This window comes from Gorilla gorilla, chromosome 5 (genome assembly GCF_029281585.2).
Source record: "Gorilla gorilla gorilla isolate KB3781 chromosome 5, NHGRI_mGorGor1-v2.1_pri, whole genome shotgun sequence".
NCBI lineage: Eukaryota > Metazoa > Chordata > Mammalia > Primates > Hominidae > Gorilla > Gorilla gorilla.
The window spans coordinates 73,033,926-73,060,743 of record NC_073229.2 but is presented as its reverse complement, the minus strand read 5'-3'; the positions used below and the strand labels follow the sequence as shown (position 1 = coordinate 73,060,743).

Below are 26,818 nucleotides of genomic sequence, written 5' to 3'. Positions count from 1 at the left end.
TTTCTGAACATGTTATATTGGTTCAATGCATTCTTAAATTTTGTTTAGAAGTGCATCCTAAAAAAAAAGCACAGACAAATTATTTGGAAGGAATAACAAATAACAAATTATGTGTGGAGGAATAATGCACGCAAAATATTTGAAACTATATACCTGTCGACACCAGAGTTTGCGAAATATTTGCAGATAAGCCAACACCATGAGACACAGTGGTGCCATGTATGTCACCAGAAAGAAACAGATGTGGTACATCTTGGGATAAATTTCACCTAGGATGAAAGTCAAAACAACAAAAGCTTACGTTACAATTGATGGACTTTTAAAAAAGATACATGTCAATGCTTTTCTTCAAAGTGCATATTTACCTTTTATATGATTTCATTGTCATATTATGTATGCAAAGGGGAAAAATGATTCATAATATTTAACAACTTATTTTACTCAGTATATGGGTATACACATGCCAAATGTGAAGTCGTAATTTCACTTAATGTACTCAGAAAAATAAGCATTAGCTATTCCTTAATTTGTGCTACCCAAAGTCAAGTGTTCAGTTATTAAAAGGCTCTTTATTTGACTTGATTACATCTGGCTAATTAACAAAATTAATTTGGGTTGTTCTAAACTTTTATTTACAAAAAGGGACATGAATCAATGAAAACCTAAAAACTAATGCTTTGGTTAAAATGGGAAGAAAATATAAACTCAGTTGGTTGTTCCTTATTAGAATGTAAGTTCCCTGAGAAATGGGAGGCTATTCTCAGTTGTATCTCCAAATACAAATGTGAAAAAAATTTTGAAAACTAAATACAATAAAAATTTGACAATGATTAGTTTTGTTGACTTATTGGAACATATACAAAATTCCTCTTTAAGCATAGTATGTCTGTGGTGTGTGTATGCTTTTATTAAAAATACATGTATATTTTAATAAAAATGAGAATTTTAAGGCTTTATAACATTTATTTTCTCCAATCCAATATGAATATTTTCTCACTTATTAAGCATAAACACCTCTAGGACTGTAGTAATTTTTTATTTATAATTAATCCTATGTACACAAATGATACACATCACAGATTAGCTGCTTACGAATAAGTCGATTAATCATTTCATGGCATTGTGGTTTAATATTTTAGCTTTTCTAAATTATATTGATTACTAACTTTGTAAATGCTCTAGAAGATATATATATATATATATATACCCTACCTAATACATATATATATTCCCTACCTTATATATATACATAAATACATAAATAAATTCAGATTCCCTACATAATATATATTTTATATATTATATAATATATAATCATTATATATTTATAAATTTATATATTGTATATTAATATTAGATATATTCATATAGTAATATAATACATATTTTATTTACATATAAATATATAATATAAATAATATATATTAATAGATATTTATATGTAATATTATATATAACATATAATACATTATATATTATATATAATATTATATATAACATATAATATATATTTATATATAATATTATAGATAACATATAATATATATTATATATAATATTATATATAACATATAATATATATTTATATATTATATATAACATATAATATATATTTATATATATTATATATAACATATAATATATATTTATATATAATATTATATATAACATATAATATATATTTATATATATTATATATAACATATAATATATATTTATATATAATATTATATATAACATATAATATATATTTATATATAATATTATATATAACATATAATATATATTTATATATAATATATATAACATATAATATATATTTATATATTATGTTGGGAATCTGAGTTTATTTATGTATGTATTTTTTTAATTTTTTATTCCGATAGGTTTTGGGGGAACAGTTGGTGTTTGGTTACATGAATCTTCAGTGGTGATTTCTGAGATTTTGGTGCATCTATCACCCATGCAGTGTACACTTTACCCAATCTGTGGTCTTTTATCCTTCACCCCCTCTCCCACACTTTCCCCTGAGTAGCTGAAGTCCATTTTATCATTCTTATGCCTTTGCATCCTCCCACTTATGAGTGAGAACATATGTTGTTTGGTTTTCCGTTCCTGAATTACTTCACTTAGAATAATGGTCTCCAAATCCCTCCAGGTTGCTGGGAATGCCATTATTTCGTTCCTTTTTATGGCTAAGTAGTATTCCATGGTATATACATACCACATTTTTTTAATTCCCTCATTGATTGATGGGCATTTGGGCTGGTTCTATATTTTTCCATTTGCGAATTGTGCTGCTGTAAACATGCATGTGCAGGTATCTTTTTAGTATAATGGCTTATTTTCCTCTGGGTAGCTACCAGAGTAGGGAGATTGATGGATCAAATAGTAGATCTACTTTTATTTCTTTAAGGAGTCTCCACACTGTTTTCCATAGTTGTCGTACTAGCTTACATTCCCACGAGCAGTGTAAAACTGTTCCCTCTCCACCACATTCATTCCAATGTCCATTATTTTTTAGCTTTTTGATTATGGCCATCCTTGTAAGAGTAAGGTGGTATTGGCCAGACACCAATTACAGGCTCACGTCTGTAATCCCAGCACTTTGGGAGACCAAGGCAGGAGTATTGTTTCAACTCCGGAGATGGAGGTCGCAGAGAGCTGAGATCACGCCACTGCACTCCAGCCTGGGCAACAGTGCGAGGAGTTTTATTTTTTTTTCCATCAAAAAAAAAATAAAATAAATAAAAAAAATAAAGTGGTATTGCATTGTGGTTTTGATTTGCATTTCCCTGATTCTTAGTGATACTGAACATTTTTTCATATGCTTGTTGGCTATTTGTATACCTTCTTTTGAGAATTGTCTATTCATGTTCTTAGCCAACTTTTGATAAGATTGTTTGCATTTTTTCTTCCTGATTTGTTTGAGTTCCCTGTAGATTTTAGAAGATATTTTTGTACTAGTATTCGAATATATCACAATGGTCTACCTACTTTTACTGCAATGTAAAAGAGGAAGCAATATATTTTGCATAGATTACATAGATATTAAATGTAATTAACTCATTATAATTCTAATTGAATGCTAACACAACAGAGCTGTTTTGTTTTTCTTCTAAAATTTACATACTTTATTTTGACTTTTCTATTGACAAGGGGGTTTATCCCATAGTATTGTTGAGGAATAATGCTATTACCTCTATGTATTTTATTCTTTTCATTACTTCATAAAGGGGATGTAGAAGCATGAAAGCTTGGTTATGTGATCAGATTTGTGATAAGGGCAGTTTACAGTCAGGATTAATCAATAATAAGCATGATGAGTGTCATAATAATAGATAATATTTATTGAGCAATCATGCATTTGATTCTTGCTGGATATATTTTAACATATTTATGAGTTTAATATCCTCCACAATCTTATTTCCATAGGCTGTCTTTCAGATGCAGTTGAGTTTGAGTCTAATTTTCTCCATATTCATGCTTCTAAACCCATCTTCTCTTTTGCTTTAGATGTCTTTATCCGCTGCAATCTTCAGCAGGGTCAGTAGGATGCATGTGTTGGCAGGTCTAAGAGACCAATTTGAGGTGTCATTTTTAGCTACTCTCTGGCCCAGGTAGCACTCACCTACCTCATCAGTTTCTAACTTTCTTTCAAGTTGATCCTGTAAAGCAGGCCAGTTACATAAAAAGTGATAACATTCAAACATTCTGACTTGAGGAATAACAGTCTTTCCCTTTGAAGTGCCACAGCCTACACAGCATTTGGCGGGCCAATTTCAAAGGAATCTGAAAGTGACCTCAGCACTTCCCAGGCACCTAAGAGGCTTTGAACTTTTGTTTTGAAGAAGTGTCAAATGAGCTTTCCTCATTACAAAATCTATATAACTTTGAAGCTTACGTACCTGCGAAGCCGTTGTCTGCATAAGACAAATTGAGTGGACAGAGGAAAGTAGATTTGACAGGTAAATTTTTTCCACTGCAGCTATGGATAGCATCACTGTGACAACAGTTTGGTGTTTTGAATAGACGGTAGCAAAAGCTCCTATGTGGTTGGTATATTTATGAATAATTAGAAAAATATGTAATTGACTGCTAAATGCATATTATTATAATGAACACTGATATGGAAAAAAGATCAAGAAAATTATCCTTCCAGGGTAGGATAGATTGTTTGAATAAGGAGATTATAATAGATAACTAGGGAAACATGATAGTCTAAGCTGATTAAAAACTCAGATATGCCATTGAAATTTTAAATTATGTGTGATGAAAATGTCTTTGAAGTCTTTCTGTACTTCATAAGCAATGTCTTCAATGTATTTAAGACATTTGTATATAACCTAGAATATAGCTACACAAAATTTGTTTCACATAAGCATTACTTTAATTAAAGAAAGTTTTAAATATTGATAATCATTAAAAATTACTTTTTGCTCAATGATGAATAAGCACAATCTGAATAAATTATATATACATATGAAACTAACTAATAAGGAACAAATGTGGATCTTTAGTCTTTGAAATCAGAGATTAAAGAGTTATATTGTATATTTGACAGGCAAAACTTAATTTCTCTCAGATGACTTAAGGTTCATTATTCAGCCAGCATGTTATCTTAATTATCTAGAAACTAGAAACATTCCTCTTTCATGGTACACTTATCAGGAATTGAATGAACAAGTAAATTAAATATAATTTCCCAATATTCAACTTGGAATGTCTTTTCAAAGTTTAGGGGTTCATTAAGTTTACCTGAATCTTTAATATGTTTTACTATCTTCTCCCTAATAAATATGTTTAATAAATCTTCCCATTAATAGACATATATACATATTTATATACTTTCAAACCTCATAATAGGCCAGATGCCATAATTACTTTGACTGTAAAAATGGTTCCTTTTTTTTAGCCTACCAAAGAACAATTTGTCAGTAATATTCAAAAAGAGAGATGTTACTAATCTCCAGTGCCCAGAACAATTGACCAAGGGTACATACTAATTAAACACTGGATGAATGAATAGTGAAGAAAATATAACTTTGATTGAGTGTACAAAAAGAGTTATTTTCTTTCTTTTTGAAGATGGTGTCTCGCTCTTTTGCCCAGGCTGGAGTGCAGTGCCGTGATCTCGGCTCACTGCGACCTCCGCCTTTCGGTTTCAAGCGATTGTCCTGCCTCAGCTTCTCAAGTAGCTGGAATTACAGGCGCCCACCACCATGCCCAGCTAATTTTTGTTTTCAGTAGAGACGGGGTTTCACCATGTTGGCCAGGCTGGTCTCCAACTCCTGACCTCATGATCCGCCCATCTCGGCCTCCCAAAGTGCTGGGATTACAGGCTTGAGCCACCACACCCAGCAAAGAATTTCTTTCTATAGGATCTTTCCTGTAGAACTATGCATTTACAAACCAAGCAAGCAAGAAATTGTGGGTTAATTTAATAATTTTAGAAGTATGAAATGATGTGACTGAAGCAAACAGTGAACACATACAAATGTATATTTTAACGATTATTAAAATAAGTATTTACATTATTTATATGTTCTTGAGTGTTGTGTGTGTCTGCCAGAAATCATGGCTTATGGTTATTTTTATGAAGAAGTAATAGGCAATAATGAATATAATTAGTTTTAGAAATCATTTATCCATATATAATTACATATTGCTGGTAAATTTTTTAGTTAGACAGAGTTCTCAGTTATTTTGCATCATGAGTAAAACAGCATTTACAGAACTTTTCCAAAAGTTATTTGATAGATATGTATCAGCTGACCAAATTGCTTTTCCAAATTTTTTTCCACTGCCACATTGGTTGTAGGATAATTATGATTCTACTCTCTACTTTTATAACTACATTATTGATTTAACTTAGAATAAAGATAAGAAACACAGATTATGAATTAATCTCAAATAGAAGATATTTTACAATAGTTTTAAAAATCAGGCTAAATGACAGTTGGCCTTTAAAAATGTTTGAATTTAGAGAGATGACACTGTAAAATACACTTTCCTATGGTTTTTTAAAAAGTTGTGACAATCACACTTATACAAAGGTTTAACACTATAAGTTGAACATGGACTTATAAATAGTTTACATGAACAATGATTTTACACGCTATGTAGAAATCATCATAATAAATGTCTAATAAGAAAGATAAAAATCTGCCTTGAATTATTTTTTCTTAAAAATATTCTTAGCAATTTCATTTAATATTTAAATGACTGTATAGCTTTTACTAAGTTGGATTTTGTAGCTAATCAATTCAGTCCAATAATACTTAATTTTAGTCTTTACAAGCATTTAATTATAGGCTATTATAAAATCACCTTCAAATAGTTTTCTTAAATGACTTCTGAAGGCTAAGTTTAGGTTTTTACATATTCAACAATTGTTTCCTTTTTTTAATGAAAATGTCCATGCTAGAGTTATGTAATAAAATATCAGAGTAGAAATGAGCTTTATGTATTTATATTTACCACTCAGAGGTAATTTAAACATCATACATCTATTTACATAATCATAATAACTGAACAGGAATCCATGACTTTGCAATCTTTTTGTTAATGGAGGTTACTGTTACTTGATTATTCAGGGAAACATTAAAAAAAGAAAAGCTTATAAAAGCAAACCATAAACATATAAGTGAAACTAATTGCCGGAATATTAGAGAAAATACTGCTTACACATATTGAAAAATATTTTTATATTTTATCTAATTGCAATCCCTATAAAACTTAAGGAATCCCAACTTACAAGTTGGAAGCTTTAGATTTAAATGTACCTATTTGCTTCATAATCTTGAAAAAATAATATAATCTTTCTAGGGCTAAATTTAGTCTCGAGTTTAATACAGGATTCTGAGAAAGACCTTTTTAGGCTTTCTAAATATAAATCAGTGTAAAAGGATCGTATAAGAGACATGTCACAGTCAGTCCCCAACCCATCTTCTTTCAAAATTCAATTATTTACACTACCTGCCCCTATGTTCCAGAAACTACAAGTGCTGATTCACTTTCTTTCTGCTTTGTAATGTAGTATCCATGATATGGATTTTCTTGCTTTCTGGACATCCTTTTCCCTCTTCTCAGTCTGGAGAATTTTTGCTTATCTTTAATGTTCTGCTGGAATGTTAGCAGTTCCTCTGTAAACTTTTGTTCAAATGGCCAGAACTGAGTTTGTTCTCTCATTTGTGTTCTCAGCATTTTGTATATAAATATATTAAAATACTGATTACCCTATAAAAATTTGTTTATTGGCCTTTGAGCCTTATTATATAGAGTGTGCTCTCGTAAGCAGAGTCTGTTTCTCTCCAGGTGGGCACAATGCCTGACATATACTAAGTTCTCAAGGTGGTGTTTGAGCATTAAATGAATGGGACATAAGACACTTCATAAATATTCCTGCCATTTTGGAAATTTCCATTGATTTTATTTTTGTGTGCACTATTAATTTGGAAAATTGGAAAAAACTGAAAATGATACAGAGAAAAATAAAGCAAAAAATGTTGGAATGTTAAAAAGGAAAAGTAAATCCCAATAAAAGACAGATATTTGATATTTGGGGTAATAGATAAAACAAATTATAAAATTTTAGTTATTATAGATCTTGCAACAATATATGAAATAATCCCAGCCTCTCTTAAATATTATCTTGCTGTAGATATATCCTGTAGTATATGCCTAATATATCAGTGATTGGCTTTTTTTCCTTTCGGTGTTCTAGTACAAACACCAAGGTAGGAAATAACAGAAATTCAAAGATTACAATATTTAAGAATATTATCCTTAATCAGTCCCTTGTGTGCACTGCTTGTTTTGATACATCTTTCTTATAAAAAACAATGTTAACGTATGAATTCTCTAAATATCAGCCATTTTAGTATACTTACCTAGAAGAGGTCAGATTGGTTTTTTTTAAATATATATTTCATATGGTATATTGGAATCAGTGCATGCTATGCTGAAATTCAGGATTATTTTATTTTCTGTCATTCTTTCCTGTGCCCAGATTTGTGCTAGCACCAGGTGTTGATAGCAGTATTCTCACTGTTACACAAAAACCTCAGACTGACTCTAAGAATTTCTAACCAAAGAAACATAAAGCCTTCAAACCTGATTGCTTAAATTTCACATCATACTTGTCAGATGGGAAACCAGATTGATTCATAATTAATATAATTCTTAAACTGGATAATAATTATGCAAGTAGCAAAACTCACCAACTGAATGTATTATGAATAGAGAAAACAAATTTGGATTATTTGACTTAGAGAACCACATGCTGACTCTGGCCATGTTCCCAGGACCATGTGATCCAGGACATGGTCTTAAAATGAAAAAATCCAGTTGTATTTGAAGCCCATTAGGGACCCTGACACTAGACAACACAGTGTTGAACCATCTTATAAATCGTGGATCATTCCAGAATACATAATTGGATTTGTATTCCATATTGCTTTTTGTTTAAGGAGTTTAAGAAAAACTAAAATAATCAAATCTGAATTGTAGAATAATCTCCTTTCATTTCCTATCCAAAAGATATGAAAATGAGAAAATAATAGATAACATTTCCAAAGGATTCAGATAGGTAGAGTTATTCTGTGAAATTGTTTTGAAATTCAAGTTGGTTTTCATGCTCTTGCAAAACTGTATTCACAAATGTCAATAAAATATATAAGCCCAGCTTTACAATGGCTATGCTAATCCAATTTTCAATTTGCTGCTGTAATATAAATGTCAGTTGATGGGCCATAAGGTACTTACCACCCCAGCGCTCATCACACACCGTAAAGAGGGTGGTTTTATTGGCTAAGCCTGGGAACACGGTGCTGCACTCCATGACGATGGCCTGAGGAATCATTATAATGCAGGAGACAATCCAGATGATGACAATGCTGTTACGGGCCCGCTTTGCTGTGCTCTTAAACATCAAAGGGTGACAGATTGCATACCACCGATCCAAGGCGATACAGCTCAGTGTGAGGACAGACACAGACACCGACACGGTCTAGAGAAAAGAAAGATCATAGTAGTAGAGAAGCACCAGCTGTTAAAAGAATTACTCTTAATATATTTACTATATGAGAAAGGTAGTCACAACATAAAAGCAAATTCAAAGCTGCCAAAAATAAACAATCCATGCAAGTGCTTTCTATTTAAAAAGAAATTATATCACAAAAATAAAATATTAGAAATATACTTTTAAATGTAAATTTATTGTTAAACATGAAAAGGTATGATGAAAACTTTGCAATCTTTTTTTACTCCAAATGTCTTAATTTATAATATGGCATTCTTTAAATAATTACTGTAATTATTTTGTCCTGTAACTTTTCCATTGATTGGAAGAAATCATACCCTCATATAGAAAAAAAAAAACATATGTTTAGTCCAAACTGGAAAAGCCTCACTTATAAAGAAAAATATGTCTTTCTTCTAAATTATCACATAGAAATTTGATTGAAATTATATTTAATTAACATTTTTAAATTATGGGTAACTTATTTCATATTTTCAAATAATAAGGGCTATTTGTACATCAGTGCATTTTCAACATGTAGCACCCAAGGAAAGTTACGAGTCATATTAAAAGAGAATTTTGTATGCGGATCTCCTTATGACAGTTTGCTCACTGCTAGCCTAGTCAATGTGATTCCAAAAACTAGGTAAGTTCACCCAGTCAAAATTTGTATATGATTAACAATGCCACAAATCATTCTTTAACTTGACACTTTAAGGAAATAACAACAACAAAAAACATGTTAAAAATGCCTATATCCACATTATTAGTTAATGTAATTATGTTCAATGTGCTCTCTTATACTGGATGAAATATTGATTCTGATATCACTCTCAGAATCCCCTCTCCCTTTAAAAAGACTTCTGATTTCTTTTACATTTTTTTTTACAGATTGTTATTTATTTTTCTTTCAGCATGTATAATGTAGTAAATTATTTGCTTAATTTGCTTATTTATCATCTGTTTTCTCTATTGGAACAAAGCTCTATGGTAGGAGGGACTGCTTCTGTTTTTTTCACAACTGTGTCCCCAATATCTGATACAACATTTGATATCCATTATGCATTTAAGAAATATTTTGTTTTTAACTTCTATTTTAATTTCAGGGGTACATGAGCAGGTTTGTTACATAGATAAATGTCTGTCATGGGTGTTTGTTGTACAGATTATTTCATCACCCAGGTATTAAGCCAAGTATCCACTGGTTATTTTTCCTGATCCTCTCCCTCCTCCCACCCTCTACCCTCTGAAAGGCCCCAGTGCGTGTTGTTCCCCTTTATGTGTCCATGTGTTCTCATCATTTAGCTCCCATTTATAAATGAGAACATGTGGTATTTGCTTTTCTGTTCCTGCATTTGTTTGCTAAGGATAATGGCCTCCAGCACCTTTCATGTTGCTGCAAAGGACATGATCTCATTCTTTTTTATGGTTGCATAGTATTCCATGGTGTATATGTACCACATTATCTTTATCCAGTCTATCATTGATGGGCATTTAGGTTGATTCCACGTTTTTGTTATTGTGAATAGTGCTGCAGTGAACGTATACTTGCATGTGTCTTTAAAACAAATATTTGTTAATCCATTAATAGTGGTGAGCCTTAATTGAAGACAGTAGATATAGTCCAGTCATCTTCTTCTATTTTTCTGTCCTGGTTATATTGATCTCATAATATGTGGAAAGGGTAGTTATCTCTGTCTTTTACATGAGGACCTTTCTTGTTGATATGTTGATTATAGGTACAAATGAGTGAAAGAGATCTAAGATCCAGTGCAACAGTGCAGAAAGTCTCTGGGCTGTCAGGATGAACTATCTGTTCTCTCTCTCTGATCAGCTAGCTGCACACTATTGAGTCACTCACTTTACAGCTTTAGGCCTAATGTGTGTGTTGTGTGTTGTGTGTTGCATGTGTGTGTGTGCGCGCTAAGTGAAGGAAATCAACAGGATAAGATTCTTATCAAGTATGATTCTTTTGTTTCTCTATGGGAGAGGCAGAAGAGTATAGCTGGAATCGAGTCTGCAACCAGGTTTTCTGGGCATGAATCCCATCTGACTTATGGAGTGATCTTAAGGAGATTATTTAACCTCTCCATTCCTCAGTTTTCTCATCTGTAAAATGTGGATGATTAATAGTACCTAACCATGGAATTGTATGGACAGTTAGTTGAGATGAAAATGTCTATTCCAGGGCAGGCATATAAGTGCTGTGTGTTTACTATTTCTTATGATTATAATAATAATAATAATAATAATAATAATGATACTATTAGTTTTATCTTTCATTCTTGAGTCTGAAGTTCTATATTTTAATTGGAACAGATTGCTTTTCAGAGAAGAATATTCGTAGAAATTACAAGTGAAAGCCTAACCTTTGCTAAATTATTGGAGGCTAATTTCATTTTAAGTGTAATTTTAAGGGGCTGGACTCTATGAGAATGGGCTTAAGTTGATTACTGACTCCTAGAAATTTCTTAGTGCTACCTGAGGGTACCTTCAACTCTCTTTCTCAAACCAGTATCACCTTATTCTCTACAATCTCCATTCCTTCTCTGCAAATAAGTTAAGCACCTAGGGCCCCTCAATACCATTGCTAACCTGGGAATAGAACTATGGTTGTATAGATTTGCACAGTCACCTTTTCATAGCTTCTGGGCTAGAGATATATCAATCCTCTCTAGCAATTAGAAGTACAAAGTGTTCATCAAGGCTTAGTAATTTATAATCCATTAATTTAATCAACATGGATAAATGGGATAGATGTAGCATGGTTCAAATATCAATGTCATTTCTAGTGTTTCCTAATGCCATTAGGTCATAATAATCAATTCATATCAGTTCACTTGAAAGACTGACATCCAGTGCCAGTAGTGACTCAGGGAGCACTGCCCTTCGTCACACAGAAAAGGGAGGAATATGCTAGTGTGATGTATCTAACAGTAGAATGAACCAATCCATTGAATGAACCCTTGACAATCAGTGCGCTAATATTCATTGTTTGAACTACTATATTTGCTTGTTCATTTAACACATTAATATACAATTATGTGCAATGTATAAGATTTTCTTGGAGGTGATGTAAAATTGCATTTTATCATAAGTAATTATAAGTGAAAGTTTTGTTATTGCTTTTAACTTCTAAGGGTGCACTTCTGGGTGTCTTTTTCATTTGGATTCTGATATTAGCTCAAGTTAGTTGAATAGTAAGTCATTTGAGAAATGAATCTAGTGTGGATTATGAATGTTGAGAATGAAGTGGAGTGAGATAATGGGAACTTTCTTCTGCCTTCAGGTACTTGGTCTTTGACCTATACTATGGGCACCCTTCGTACAGGATAATGTTTGGGGATTTCCTTTAGTAGAGAAGTCCACTGTTTTATACTAGCAAATAGATATGGCAAAGGTATCTTAAAGATTCACTATAAGGAGAAATGAAAATTTTGCCAAATCACAGATTTGGATGATAAGCACTAATAGGTAGAAAGGTTGCAAAGTATGACTGAAAGAGAGGGAGCTTGTTTGACCACCCACTGCCCACCTCCCACATCTCACTTGGCTTCTTTTTTTTCTGGCATTTTCTGTGTAGGGTGTCTTCTGCAGTTAAAAAAAAATCACTCTGAAAAGGTAACCAATGCTCTTGTCATTGTTGGAAGAGAAGTGAAATACATGATAATTGTTCAGCAAATACCTGAATACATGTTAATGGTCTTGGAGTTATGCAATTATTAAAGATACAAAAGACTCATTTTAATTATTCAGCTAAGCTTTATAACATTTGTGAGACTTTTAAGATTTTTGTGCATTTGCCAATGCGTTACAGCATATCACTCATAAATCTAAAGGCTGTATTGTATTTAGAAGAAAAAGAACATATAAATTATAGCAAATTAATAAACATCCAAGTAATCTAAAATGCAACCAAATAACTTTAAAATGTGGCTGGGCATGATGTAACATGTTTTTAAATATTCAGTAAGACATAAATATCATGTCAGGGATATAAGTCATTAGTTTCAGAATGTCACAACTAGGGAGAAAATCTGCTCAAATTTAAATTATATGTTTATTGCCCATTGGCACTGTTCATTGCATTTGGGAACATTCTATGAAAAATGAGGCAATAAATATGAAGAATTTGGAGATACTAGTTTTACCTGTGCACCAATCTCTTGGTGCATTTACACCTTTCCATCAAGAAGTAATGTTGGATGGGGTAACAAATGGATCTAGTCTTTTGCATCATGTGGTTACCCAGTAGTTTTTTCCCTTGCTCAATGGAGAAGAGGATCAGCTAAGGAATTGATTAGATTGGACACTGTGTGCAGAGAGGCAGACAGAATCCTTCCAGAGATGAGGATATTCCTTTAACTGTAGGACTTGTTAAATAGTTCTGCTGTGTGAAAGAGGACTGTAAGTGATTATAAGAGATACCCATGCTCTGCATCACTCACTGGTTATGCTGCTTCCATTCTGTCCTCTAATGCAAATACTCACAGGAAACTCTGAGATGCCTGTTCTGCAGAAAGCTATCGCTGTGCATTAGCACATGACTGCACCTGCCCTTATCACTTCACTTCCCACCAGGGAATCTTCTGGTTCACAGAGAGAACACGAAATGTTACCAGTCAGTTGAAGATTCTGGGCAACTGCAGCCATCCCAAAACTTAAGAGAATCCTCAAAATATTCTCCTGGGTAGTTATTGAAACCGAGAGAGGTAAAAGGCTTTCTGGAAGTACCACAGAGATAATGAAATATTAGAATTATCTGAAATGTATTACTTTCCTAGTGCCTCTATGCAAACACCACCAGAGCCATTCATTTCTTACTAACTTTTCTTCTATGAGAATATTTTTCTCTATTGTCCCATGTACTTTTTCCTCACACACACAAAAAATGTGCTACTGTTCATTTTGTAATCCGTTCATGATTTTCAGCAGGCTGACCCAAACTAGCTTTATCATTAAACATAATATATGCGTGGAGCTTATAACTTCTATAGTATTTTCCACTTACTATTCTATAAACAATGTTTAACCTTAAAAATTTTTCACTTCTTTTTATAAGAGGTAATTGAGGAACTATTGAACTAAATATCTCTTTGCAACATTTCATTCCAAAAGCCTAATCGGCATAATGTCTAGTAATAGGCTATTTGTTACCCCTCCCTAATTTTTTGTTACTGGGAGCTTATTTTCTGTTTTTTAAAAATATTATAGGCACCATCTGGGAGACTGCATGGAGTAAAAACTGAGGGTGCAGGAAAGCTATGGGAAGACAAGCAGAGAGTGGTCACCATTTCATTTGCCGTCCAATTCCTAAGGGAAATCCATCTTTTAGGATGGATGAGTGAATGTGAACATTATCTGATGAATCTTTTGTTTCAAAAATTTTAGAGCTATAATAACAATCAGAACACTAATCTCTGAAAGTATGCATTCTTAATCACTGAAATGGCAATTAAATAGAAAAAGAAACTGTTTTCACTCTTAAGGAAAGAAAAACACCTAGTAATGATGATTCTGACGCTGATAATTGATGTTTATTGAGAATATACTGTTTTTATAAGATCATCTCTTCCAGAGGGTAATCACTGTGCCAACTTATTTATATGAATTATGTAAGTAAATGGTCACAGCAACCATATGAGGTAGATCTCATTTAAATTATTCTTTTAAATAAGTGAATTACAACTATTTGGCTTGATAGCGTACAATTGGTGAATGGCAGAACGGAGATTCCAAATCCGGTAGTTTGAATTAGAATCTACACTAAAACCTGTTCATGGCACTGATTTGACCAAGTAGGTCTTAATTCTTCAGTATAAAATAAAATCACTTGTAAAAACAAATATGCTCAATGATTTGGACTGGCAGATCATTAATTGGTTCAAGAGAAAAATCAATAATTGGTTTGGGGAGATCATTAATTGGTTAAATCATTAATTGGTTCAAGTTTCTTATTTAATAATGGGGAAATTTGGAATCAAAAAAGTTTGTGCAAAATCAAACTTTTGGAATCAAATCAGTAATCAAAAAAGTTGTGCAAAAATGTTTGTGCAGCATCTAATGATGATTTGGCAGTTCGTTGCTTAATTTTTACCCAGAACTTAACTTATTTCTCCAGAAATTCTCAAGTATTATTTTCCTTCAGTTTGTCAATGCCTTAGGCAAATATATTTCTCAACTCACTAGTTAATTTACCATAAGGGCCATCGCTATGGCTGAACATTTTTTTTAGTAGCTTCAAAAAGCATTAAAAACAATTACCTGTAGATAAGGAATCACTTTGCAAAGGGACTGTCCAAAAAACCAGGTCTCAGTGATATCCACGACCAGTGTGGCTGGAAGGCAGGTGATGGTCACGAGCACATCAGCCAGAGAAAGATTGACTATGAAGTAGTTGGTTACCGTCCTCATGTGGTGGTTCTTCCACACTGCCACACAAACTAATTTGAAAAGAAAAAGGAATAGTCACTCAACAAAGAAAATAGGTATTGGTGAGGAAACACTGTCAGTATTTCTATAAAGTCCACAAATATGTATTTAAAAGGAAAAATAATTGAAGGCTGTGCCGTGTTTTCACTGAATCTGTCAATCTGTGTGAATGCTAAGTACATGCTTAAAATCAGTTCATTTACCTTGCATGACATTTCTCAATAAATCATAAGGCTGTATCTATTTTTACTTGATTTTGAATTGCAAATGCCAGACATTTTTAAATGGTCTTTGATTCATCTTTCTATTCCCTCAGTACTCAATATGTAGTAGAGTCTCAAGAAACGGTTGCTGAGTTAAGATAAATTAAGAACTAACAATTTTTATTGAATTGTAGTGTTTGCCTCATCCATGACCTTGACCCATATCTGCTCCTGAACCCTGCATTTGGAACTTTTAACAAATAATTTTTTTAAGGTAAGAGCCAACAATTATTCAGCTCCTACCATTGCCAAATACCGAGCTAGATGGTTCATATACTTATGTTGTTTAACGCTGACAACAATCTTAAGGGACAATGATATTACCCACATTTTATAAAAGAGGAAGCTGAGACACAGGAAATTAACTCACGAAACTTATCTGAGGACATATGGGCTCACAAAATATAAAACTACAGCTATAACTTGGCTTTAGCTCCAATACTTGTGGTCTTTTCACCACATGGGTTGCCTTCTTTGGTGAAAATGAGAGTACTGTAATAAAGTACATATAAGTTCCAGACACTCAATTTTGTCTCCTTTCTATTACCTTAGGGCCTCTAAACATCACCCAGCAATCAAACATATTTTTCAATACTTTCATAGCCAGCCTCCCTCATTGCCTTGTAGTATATCCCCATTTCAAAAGATGTACCATCTCATTCAGTTGCTCTTTACTGAAAGAACACCCAGTTCCTCCATTCTCTGTCTTCCCTTGGTCTGACGTATATAAAAGTTACATAATCACTAGCTCTGGAATTATATAGGTGTACACACTGCCATCACATCTATTCGTGGGTTTGCTTCACTGAAAGTTACTGAATTTGTCTGGGGCATCACAAACCTATCAGAGCTGTCACCCATGCACCCAAATAATGCAGGGATTAGTATCTTTACATAGTGAATAAATAAAACCTAATTTTGTTAAATTTGAATCAGTGAACGAGGATTTCTTTTTACAATTATGTAACATTTATTAATAGTTTCATAAGCTGGAAAATGTTCTCACTAGTTCCTGATGCTGAAATTGGCAGCTACCAACAGATGTCAATTTAACAAGATACCTGGATTTCAGAGGATTTAATTTTGAAAGCTTCACATCGTCCTCTAACTCTCACGTGGTAATATCCAAAACTCAGGTGAACCTTAATCAGGGTAACTGTAGTCTTTATTATTTGAAAATTATGCCATTGAGTGATTTATTTTCTATAAACACTTGAAACACACTAACACACAAACCCATCCTAGCAGTTGACAAACACATTATCACAGTTTGTTATGAGAAAATTGGCAAAAATGTTATATTTCTGGTACTTGGTCAATAAATTGTCCAAATAGTACAATATTGGATCTAGGAAAATGCACAGGACTCTTAGAAAACATGCAATTATTTCTAATCTTTTAACTCTGTATTTTGGACACGAGCAATGGCACTGGTGGGAAGACTTAATGCATTATATCTAGACAATCTAGACAATAGTAGAGCAAATATATGTTCAAAAGCACTTCTTTCTTTAGTCATTACTATGTGCTGTGCCTTGTTCTAAGCATTTTTTAAATTATTAACTAGTGTCATCATAATAACACTAGGAAGTGAATAGCATTAATATCTCTGTTTAACAGGTGGGAAAATAAGGAGAGAGAAGTTAAGGGCCTACCTAAGAAAAATTAAGTACTAGAGTAAGTAAAAGTAAAACTAAGTACTAGGTCTTCAATTTAAGTGTTATCCACCAAGCTATATCATCCATATATCCTCTTGATTGAAGCAGAAAATGAAAAGGAAGCTACCAGCCTCTATTTGACAGGGCTTTAAGATAGGGTCATATAATTTTTTCACTTGGAGATTATTCAGTCTAACCTTCCATCTGATGCATGAATAATCACCACTGCACCATCTCTGATTCATCCTGCTTGAACATTTATAATACTAGGTAATTTAAAACCTGCTGGAGCCCTTGAGTTCATTTTGCAGTGGCTTTAATTACTAGCAAGTTCTTGTTCATGTTCTGTTTTCCCTTCATTTCTGCTTACTAGATCCTAATTATTTCTTGGAACTGAATGAATAAGCTTTACCTATTTATGTACATTGTATTTGTTTTCTAAGGCTGCTGTAAAATAGTACCAAAGCCTGGTGTCTTAAAACAATACAAACTTATTGTCTCACAGTTCTGGAGCTAGAACTCTCAAATCAAGGTGTCAGCAGGGCTGTCCTGTCTCTGAAAGCTGTAGTAAAGTTCTTCTTAGTCTCTTCCTATTTTCTTGTGGTTTTCAGGCAATCTTTGGTGCTCTTTGGCTTGCGCAGTATAACTCCAATTTCTGCCTTTGTCAGTGCATGACATGCTACTGTGTTTCTATCTTCACATGGCCATCATCTTATAAGGATCCCAGTCATATTGGATTAAAGGCCCACCCTACTGCAATATGACTTTACCATATCAAATTACATCTTCAATGACCCTATTTCCAAATAAGGTCACATTCTGAGTAATGATCATTAGGACTTAATCATATGTTTTTGGAGAAACACAATTCAAATCATAAAGGCATTCATTCAAGTATTTAACAACAACAGCTATGCCCACTTCCCTAGCCTATGCTTCTCCAGCCTAAAGATAATCAGAATCCATCATGTGAAACTTATGGGCTTTTCATTCCCCATCACCCTGGTTATTTTATTCTGAACACACTTCAGATTATCAGTAATAGCTCTAAGTGAGCTATCCATACCTGCAATCATTTCTCCAGGTGCAATCTACTCAGAGCAGCAGTGAGAAGGATGATTGATTTGGTTACTGTCAGTCTATTAAGACAGTTTGAGATCTTGTAAGCTTTTTTAAAAGCCAAGGCACACTTTTGGGGGAAGAAATATACATATATATATATATATATAATCTTCCTATGTATTCTATGTGTATATTGGTATATATACATGTATGTATTCCTATGTGTGTGTGTATATATATACACATATATACACATATATATGTGTATATATATACACACACACACATCGGTTCCCTTGTGTAGATGCTAGGATATTTACCTTTCAATCCTAAGAAGAAATAAAAAGAAAAAAAAAGATATTTATAAAGAAAGCTATTGGGACAACTGGATACCTTTGAATTTTGAGTTTGTGTTAGATAATATTACTGTGCCATTTAAACATATCTTAAGTGTGGTTTTCACATTATGTCCATTCAAATATTTAAAGACTGTGGCTATGCCCAAATAGTCAAATGAATCTTAAGTAAAATGAACAAAGCTGTGGGTATCATATTAACTGACTTCAAATTATGCTATAAGCCTATAGTAACCAAAACAGCATGATACTATTAATAGTATAAAAATAGACATATAGATCAATAGAACATAATAGAAAACCCAGAAATAAAACCACATACCTACAGGCAATTTATCTTCAACAAACTCAACAAAAAGAGACACTGGGGAAGGACACCTTACTCAATAAATGGTGCTGGGAAAATTGGATTAGCCATATGCGGAAGAACAAAACTAAACCCATATCTCTCACCATATATAAATAGCAACTGAAGATGGATTAAAGACTTAAATGTAAGACCGGAAACTCTAGAAACCCTGGAAGAAAACCTAGTATCTGTCTTTAAATGGACTATTCAGAACTACATATATATCTACAACTGCACATCCTCTAAATTTGTGTTACACAAACATTTATTTGTTTATTCAGTAACCCACTCACCCGTGCAAGGTTCTAAAAGTACAAAGTAAACATCACCTTCTCCTGAGAGCACACTAAATTTATACAACTTAAACTTATCACTGGACTTTGTGCTTCTCTGAAGTATAAGCTTCCATTTTCTCCCATTAATTATGCTTGAAATCTCCAAAATATCTCTTTCCTCTATTATATTCTTTCTATTCCTATTGCAAATACCCAATGTCAGACTGTTGTAACCATTAGCTAGAGTATTGCAGTGACCTCCTAATAGTTTCCCCATGCATTGTGCCTGTCTGTACTCATATATATTTTATCCATTAATGTCATTAATGGATAAATGTCATAAAATAATAAAATAAATGTCATAAAATGGATAAAATCCATTAATTCCTTTAACGGATAAAATATATAGGAGTACAGACAAGCACAATGTCTTGTTGTATTAACTCTTCCATTTCAATGAGAGCTCTCTTTTCTCCTGGACAGTACAAAATTCTCAGATGGCCAATAGTAACTGGGTTTCTGTTGAATTTTTGCCCTTTATCCCTTATAATGTTTCCTGTAAAATACACAGAGCATCAGAGTGAATCTGATATTTCACTGTGTATCAAACATATTCCATGCCCAGACCATCACTCATGCCATTCCTTTGTCTGGAAATGGTTGATACTCCATTTCAATAGCTTTTTAACTAATTAAATAGTATCCAAAACTTATCCAAAATCAACTGATCAACCAACCAAATAAAAAACTTTCTGCTTCACAGAATATCTTTTAATTAGCCTAAATTAACATGACTTCTTTCTTCTTTGATACCCAATCACATGTTGTACTCTTCATGGCCATAAATTGCATTCTAAAATTATTGTGGATCATTATGGATTTCTTTTGTATTTTTTCTTATCTCTCTACGGGCACAAAGGCTGTTTATCATTATAAGCTGCTTTTTCTCTTTCCCTTACTTTGCTAAGTTTCTGCTGCTTTTCTCCCAACAAAAATACTGCCTATAATATACTCTGCAGTAACTATGGATGGAATTGATTTGCTCATAAACTTATAGTATGTTGCTGCCATTGGTATGGTATATTTTCCCATGAGCAAATTCTTTAAAAGGAGAAAAAAGGCACAAAGTCTAAACAGAGAATTTACTTTCTTCATTTCTTTTGAGTGAAATCTGAGAGCTCACAGAGAACTTAGCTGTTTGTCAATATTCTCTTAGACATAAAGTAGGCTATGGTTCTCAATTCGCCATGTACTGTGTCCTCTGATGAACTTCGGTAAATCCCAGGACCTGAACTTGATACCACATTTTAAATCAGCTCTGTGAATAACCATTAAACACCAATATTAAAGTCAATTTATGGTTAGTCTGTATTTAAAAGCCTGCCTTCATTAACCAGGAGTGAGGAATAATTGAGCATATGAGGGCGAAAGAGGATAGCAGGAGGCAAGAATGCAGATTCAGTGAATTCTTGAATTCCACTTCTAACATGGACTTTATTGAAATAGTATTTTTGAAATGCAGAGGTGCCAAGAAGATACCAATTATTTTTTTCCTTTATCTTTCAGACTGTCATTTGTCTTACCGGCTCTTTCTCTGAAAGAATCTGATGATATATAGCTCCTGCACATTCTCCGTAAGACATGGAAAGTGGCTCAAGCTGCATGAAAACATCTGCAGCCATGATCCAAAGAAGGACATCTTTATAAAATATGTTAAATAATATTCAGATATAGTCTTTATGATTTAAGTTATTTTCCTGTTATTTTGTGGGCTAAAGACTAAACTGATTTTCAAATGGGAAAATAATACAATATCTTTAAAATGGCCTTTGTCATTATTTCACTTATAATAAACTAGCTTTTGTTTTAGTATCTTACAGATTGTATATGAGCAAAATTACATTCCAAAACCAATACTTGCACTTAGATGAATGTAAACTAAGGTGATATGCTGGTGCTAAGACTAGATTAAGAACATGTAAACTGTAGATTGCATCTCTTATTAAACATATACTTGGGCCTTGAAATGCCAACTAATAATTGACTATAAAATTTATGATATTGTGATGTGATTGGACATGGTACATAATTAGTGGACCACCGAGTGTCTCAAAAGGATCTGTACTAAATATATCAATTTTATTTTAAGAATTTGCTTATTTATTTAGTTTTGATTATATTAAAATAAGGTAAAAACAGAAAGGGACAATGATTACATGATTCCACTTATATGAGGTACTCAGAGCAATCATATCAGACGGATAGAAAGTAGATTTTTTTTCCCCAGGGGCTAGGAGAAGAGGGGAAGGAGACATCATTGTTCCATGAGTGAAGAGTTTCAGTTTTAAAAAATTTTAAATGTTCTGGAGGTGGATGGTGACGATGGTTGCACTATAAGGTGAATATACTTAATGTCATTGAACTATACACTTAAAACTGATTAAGTTGTTGAATTGTATATTATGTATATTTTACCACAATTTTAAAAAGTAGTTGCGAATGGGAGTGGTGGCTCATGCCTGTAATCCCAGCACTTTGGGAGGCCGAGGTGGGTGGATCCCCTGAGATCAGGAGTTCGAGACCAGACTGGTCAACATGGTGAAATCCTGTCTCTACTAAAAAATACAAAAATTAGCTGGGCTTGGTGGCGGGAGCCTGTAAACCCAGCTACTCAGGAGGCTGAGGCAGGAGAATCGCTCGAACCCGGGAGGTGGAGGCTGCAGTGAGCCGAGATTTCACCACTGCACTCCAGCCTGGGCGACAGAGTGAGGCTCCCTCTCACAGAAAAAAAAAAACAAAAAAACAAAATTAGTTGCCATGATAAGACAGACTACAGAATGTGAAACACACTTTGAACTAATAATGATGTCCCTCAAAAACCTTAAATACAGAATGAAAATGCCTAGGGATAATCTTAATGACTCATTTTATAAATACGGTATTTTTTAAAAGATTGAAAGAAAACACAATTTTTCCAAAAACCTTAGTTCCGATATATCAATGCAATGTTAATAACAGCAACTGTGATTTTTATATGCAATTCAAATTATTTTTGAAACAAAGTATTATTTGTAGTAAGTTGTGATATTTCAGTTTAGATATCATCTTAATAAAACACTTTGCGATTTCTTGGTTGTTTAATTTACATATAAGTACATAAATAAATAGCATAACAATTTCTTGATTGTTACGTATATAAAAAATATATCAGGAAACAACTTGGAAAAATATACTGTAGTTCCACACTTTGCCACAAAGTGTCAGTGAAAGCATTTGAACCTGCTTCCATCGTCACTTCCGGAATGAGTTTTAAGCATTAAATTCATTGTAATACTTTTCATAATGTAGAACTGAGTATATTTATTTGAAGTTGGATTTTCTAGATAGAAAATAGTGTTTAAAGAAGGATAAAATGTCAGTAAACTATCGCAAGAACAAAAAACCAAACACCGCATATTCTCACTCATAGGTGGGAACTGAACAATGAGAACACATGGACACAGGAAGGGGAACATCACACTCTGGGGACTGTTGTGGGGTGGGGGGGAGGGGGGAGGGATAGCATTAGGAGATACACCTAATGCTAGATGACGAGTTAATGGGTGCAGCACACCAGCATGGCACATGTATACATATGTAACTAACCTGCACATTGTGCACATGTACTATAAAACTTAAAGTATAATAATAATAAAAAAAAGAAAAGAAAACAAAAAAAGAAGGATAAAATGGCCAACACCATCTCAATTAAATATAAATAAGGGAACGTGAAATAAAACAACATTTCTAAATGAAAAAGAAAACGCAACTGAATACATAGGGAAGAAAGCCTATATTTAACTCCTATTTTCAAAAAACCTACCTTGAAACAGGTCATGGAATGCAGTCATCCAAAATCATTACAGTATCCAGACTTAAGAACCTGGGAAGCTGACCAGGAGTATTATCTTAAAAAGGTAAAACAAACTCTCCACCAAATCCTGAGGCATTTTCCTTTTTCTTGTTGTCACTCCATCACACTGTTACGGCATTGGCCCTCCTTCTCTCTATTGCTAGTTTTACTCCCTTGTCTTCCTGGGCCAATATGCCTGTCTCAATCTCCCATTCTCCACCTACACACCTTGGCAAAGTTGTCCCTAAATCTCCGTCTCAGAAGAGCTACATGCAAACGTGCCACTTCCTTTTCTACAACGCTGACGGATGGAGGACTCTTAAGAAGTGCATCTGTGTTGTGAAATGTGCCACCCAAATGGTTATCTAATATGAATATAAATAAAACTCTTTTTTTTTTTTTTTTGAGCTGGAGTCTCGCTCTTTCGTCCAGGCCGAACTGCAGTGGCACTATCTCCGCTCACTGCAAGCTCCGCCTCCCGGGTTCACGCCATTCTCCTGCCTCAGCCTCCTGAGTAGCTGGGACTACAGGCGCCCGCCACCATGCCTGGCTAATTTTTTTGTATTTTTAGTAGAGACGGGGTTTCACGGTGTTAGCCAGGATGGTCTAGATCTTCTGACCTCGTGATCCCTCTGCCTCGGCCTCCCAAAGTGCTGGGATTAAATAAAACTTTAAAACTATTTACTGGCCAGGCGCGGTGGCTCACACCTGTAATCCCAGCAATTTGGGAGAACGAGGCGGGGGGATCACCCGCGGTAAGGTGTTCAAGACCGGCCTGGCCAACATGGCGAAACCCCATCTCTACAAAAATACAAAAATTAGCTGGGCATGGTGGTATGCGCCTGTAATCCCAGCTACTCCGGAGGCTAAGGCGGGAGAATCGCTTGAACCCGGGAGGCGGGGGTTGCAGTGAGCCGAGATCGTGCCACTGTGCTCCAGCCTGGGCGACAGAGCGAGACTCCGTCTCAAAAAAAAAAAAAAAATTTACCACATATGCACAAACAGCAATGTATCTTAAATGTGTTTCGGTTTTTATTTCCTCAAGAAAAGAAAATATAAAAGTCTCTAATTGGACAAATATTTTCTCATTGCCACTTGCTCATTATGTTAATGTTGACAAAAGCTCTCACTTTTGTCAACCAATGGTGCCTCTGTAGTGTTGATAACCGTTAGGTACAGTGGAGAATAATTAATGTATCACAATTAATAATTTGTCTTGAAAGGGATTTAGAAAGAGTATCTTCACACACACAAATGTGCAGGGAGAAAATGCATAGAGGAATGCTATACCACTGAATCCTGTGATTATTATCTCTACAGAAATCAAATCCATAAACAAGTTCTTCAGACAGGAAAAATACAGTGAAGAAAGTGGGAAAATAGGCTTATCAGCTGTCTCTGAATGGCATGATTTCTCCCAAGGAGGGGCTCAACCACAAATTGGCACCAAGCCTTCTGGCACCAAGAGCTGCCAGAGAACAAAACAGCAGTGTTATTAATAGATCTTCACAGGCCTTTAAGGCTGGCCTAAGGAGAAGGTTAGGAAGACGGAAGGTTCCATAGTCTTAGTGTCTGTAGTTCTATTAATGACTATACCTGGTAGTTACAGTTTCACTCCAGGAAAATTTGTTTTGGAGGAAATGACAACCTTTTGGTTACCCACATCTTTTTACACTTTGTAGATAACTCATTACAAGTCCCCGTTCCCAGTGTGATGTCTTAGAAATGCATCTGGATTTTGACCCTGTTCTCAGAGTTCTACAGGGCCATAAAGTCAGTCCTTCTCTTTGACCCTTTTGCATTAATTAACATACACAAGCAACCAATCCGATCCTCCCCAAGACATTTGACTTCTGTTCGTCTTACTACCTGCAATGAACTTATTTTGGGGGTCTTTTCTGTAGAAATGCTTTTCTCTTTCACCACATATCTGTCTTTAATCCACTTGTCTTTTGTTCTTTCATTATCTTTCTTTAGTTGTTCTTATTGACTCTCACAACTTTATGTCTCATCTATAGAAGACCAACCCAATATTATAATTCAAAGTTATACCTCTAGTTCTTGGCTCTCTCTCCTACTTTGCATACCAGAATCTCTGACTACAACTGTTTTTGTCTTATAGATGTTCTATCTTTCAATTAAACTCAAAGTATGAATCATAAAATGTGTGTGAGCGTGTGTGTGTATTTCTGTGTGTGTGTATTCAGTTAAAACATTTGGATATTGTCCTACAGACTATGGAGAATTGGAAAATTACAAAATTACTGAGAGATTTTAAGCAACAGAATGGCAATATCCTACTACTATTTTTCAAAGATTACTTAGGAGGAATATGTGGAAAATATATGTCTTTATGTTGCAAGCAGAGAGATTAATACTGACAGTTTTAAAATTCCAAGAAAGCAAGTTGGTAACTAAAAAATGGAAAAAGGTGAATGCCAAAAATAATAATGAGGTTGAAATATCAGGCCTTAGTGAGGGATTAGATATGAGGATGAGAGAGTAAGAAGAACTGAGGATGATTAGCAGGTATATTGCTTGACAGCTGGGGATGCTCACTGAGCTAGGGGATAAAGGATAATGAGGTAGCTTTGTTTGGAAGAGTAGATAGAAGATGAGAAATTCAACTTTGTATATGTAATTTTGAAGTACCTGTGAGTTATCCTAGTGTCAGTACCCAGTTGGCATTTAGATTTATGGTTCTATACTTCAGGGGATATAATTTCTTTGCATGTAAATATTTGGGATTCGTCAGAATAGAAATTGTGATTAAAGCTTGTGGAGTGGATAAGATCAACCAGTGACAGAATTAGAATAAGAAGGGAAGAACCTAAATCATCTCCAGAAAACTGTGCAGTTTCAACCACATATTCCTGGTTGAGAATATCCAGAAAGTGCCAATTGTTCTCTGAAGCACTAAATATTGTAGTAAGAAAGTATACATTTGTTTTACTATTACAAAATAGTTTCTATTTCTGGTAACGGCAGATAAGCTTACTGCAGAACAAACTTCCCACCTAAAACAACCAGAAGTGTTACACATTTCTTTAAGACATTGGAAAGCTACTAAGGCAGAAGGGACATCAAAGGCCAATATCCTGGAGAAAATGCAAGGGGGAGATGCTCTGGCATTTAGCACCACTTTTCTTCTCAAAGTTTTTGGCAATTTGCAAACTCTAGCTAAGAACAGGAGAAGAGAAACGGAGAACAAAGCTGATAATATGAGATGCTGAGCAGGAAATTTAGTAGCCTAACCAAAAATAAGATGATAATTGGAGTTCAAGGCCTATCAAGTAGGTAAACAACCCTGGCTTTCAGCTGTAACTCCAAGTTATGAACTCTGATAGGGATAAATCTGAAGTAGACAAGCTCTCCTAAAGAATGAAGCCCAGCTTCCAAAGCCTCCAGTGACTGACGGGATAGTGGTTTTCTGTCCCAACACTAGCTGCTGGCCAAAGCAAAAGCAAATTCTCTATGAAAGAAGATAATATTATCTAGAACATAAAATA

At 33.9% G+C, this 26,818-nt stretch overlaps 1 protein-coding gene across 1 annotated transcript in view; it reads right to left on the bottom strand.

The window, feature by feature from the left end:
- Positions 1-26,818, bottom strand: part of HCRTR2 (hypocretin receptor 2) — a 113,632-nt gene that overhangs the window by 22,175 nt on the left and 64,639 nt on the right. Inside the window, exons 2-4 of the mRNA XM_004044226.5 lie at positions 15,287-15,465; positions 8,767-9,010; positions 154-269 (exon numbers count right to left, since the gene is read on the bottom strand). Of these exons, the coding sequence (XP_004044274.1) occupies positions 154-269; positions 8,767-9,010; positions 15,287-15,465 (539 nt within the window). The remainder of the gene's footprint in view (positions 1-153; positions 270-8,766; positions 9,011-15,286; positions 15,466-26,818) is intronic.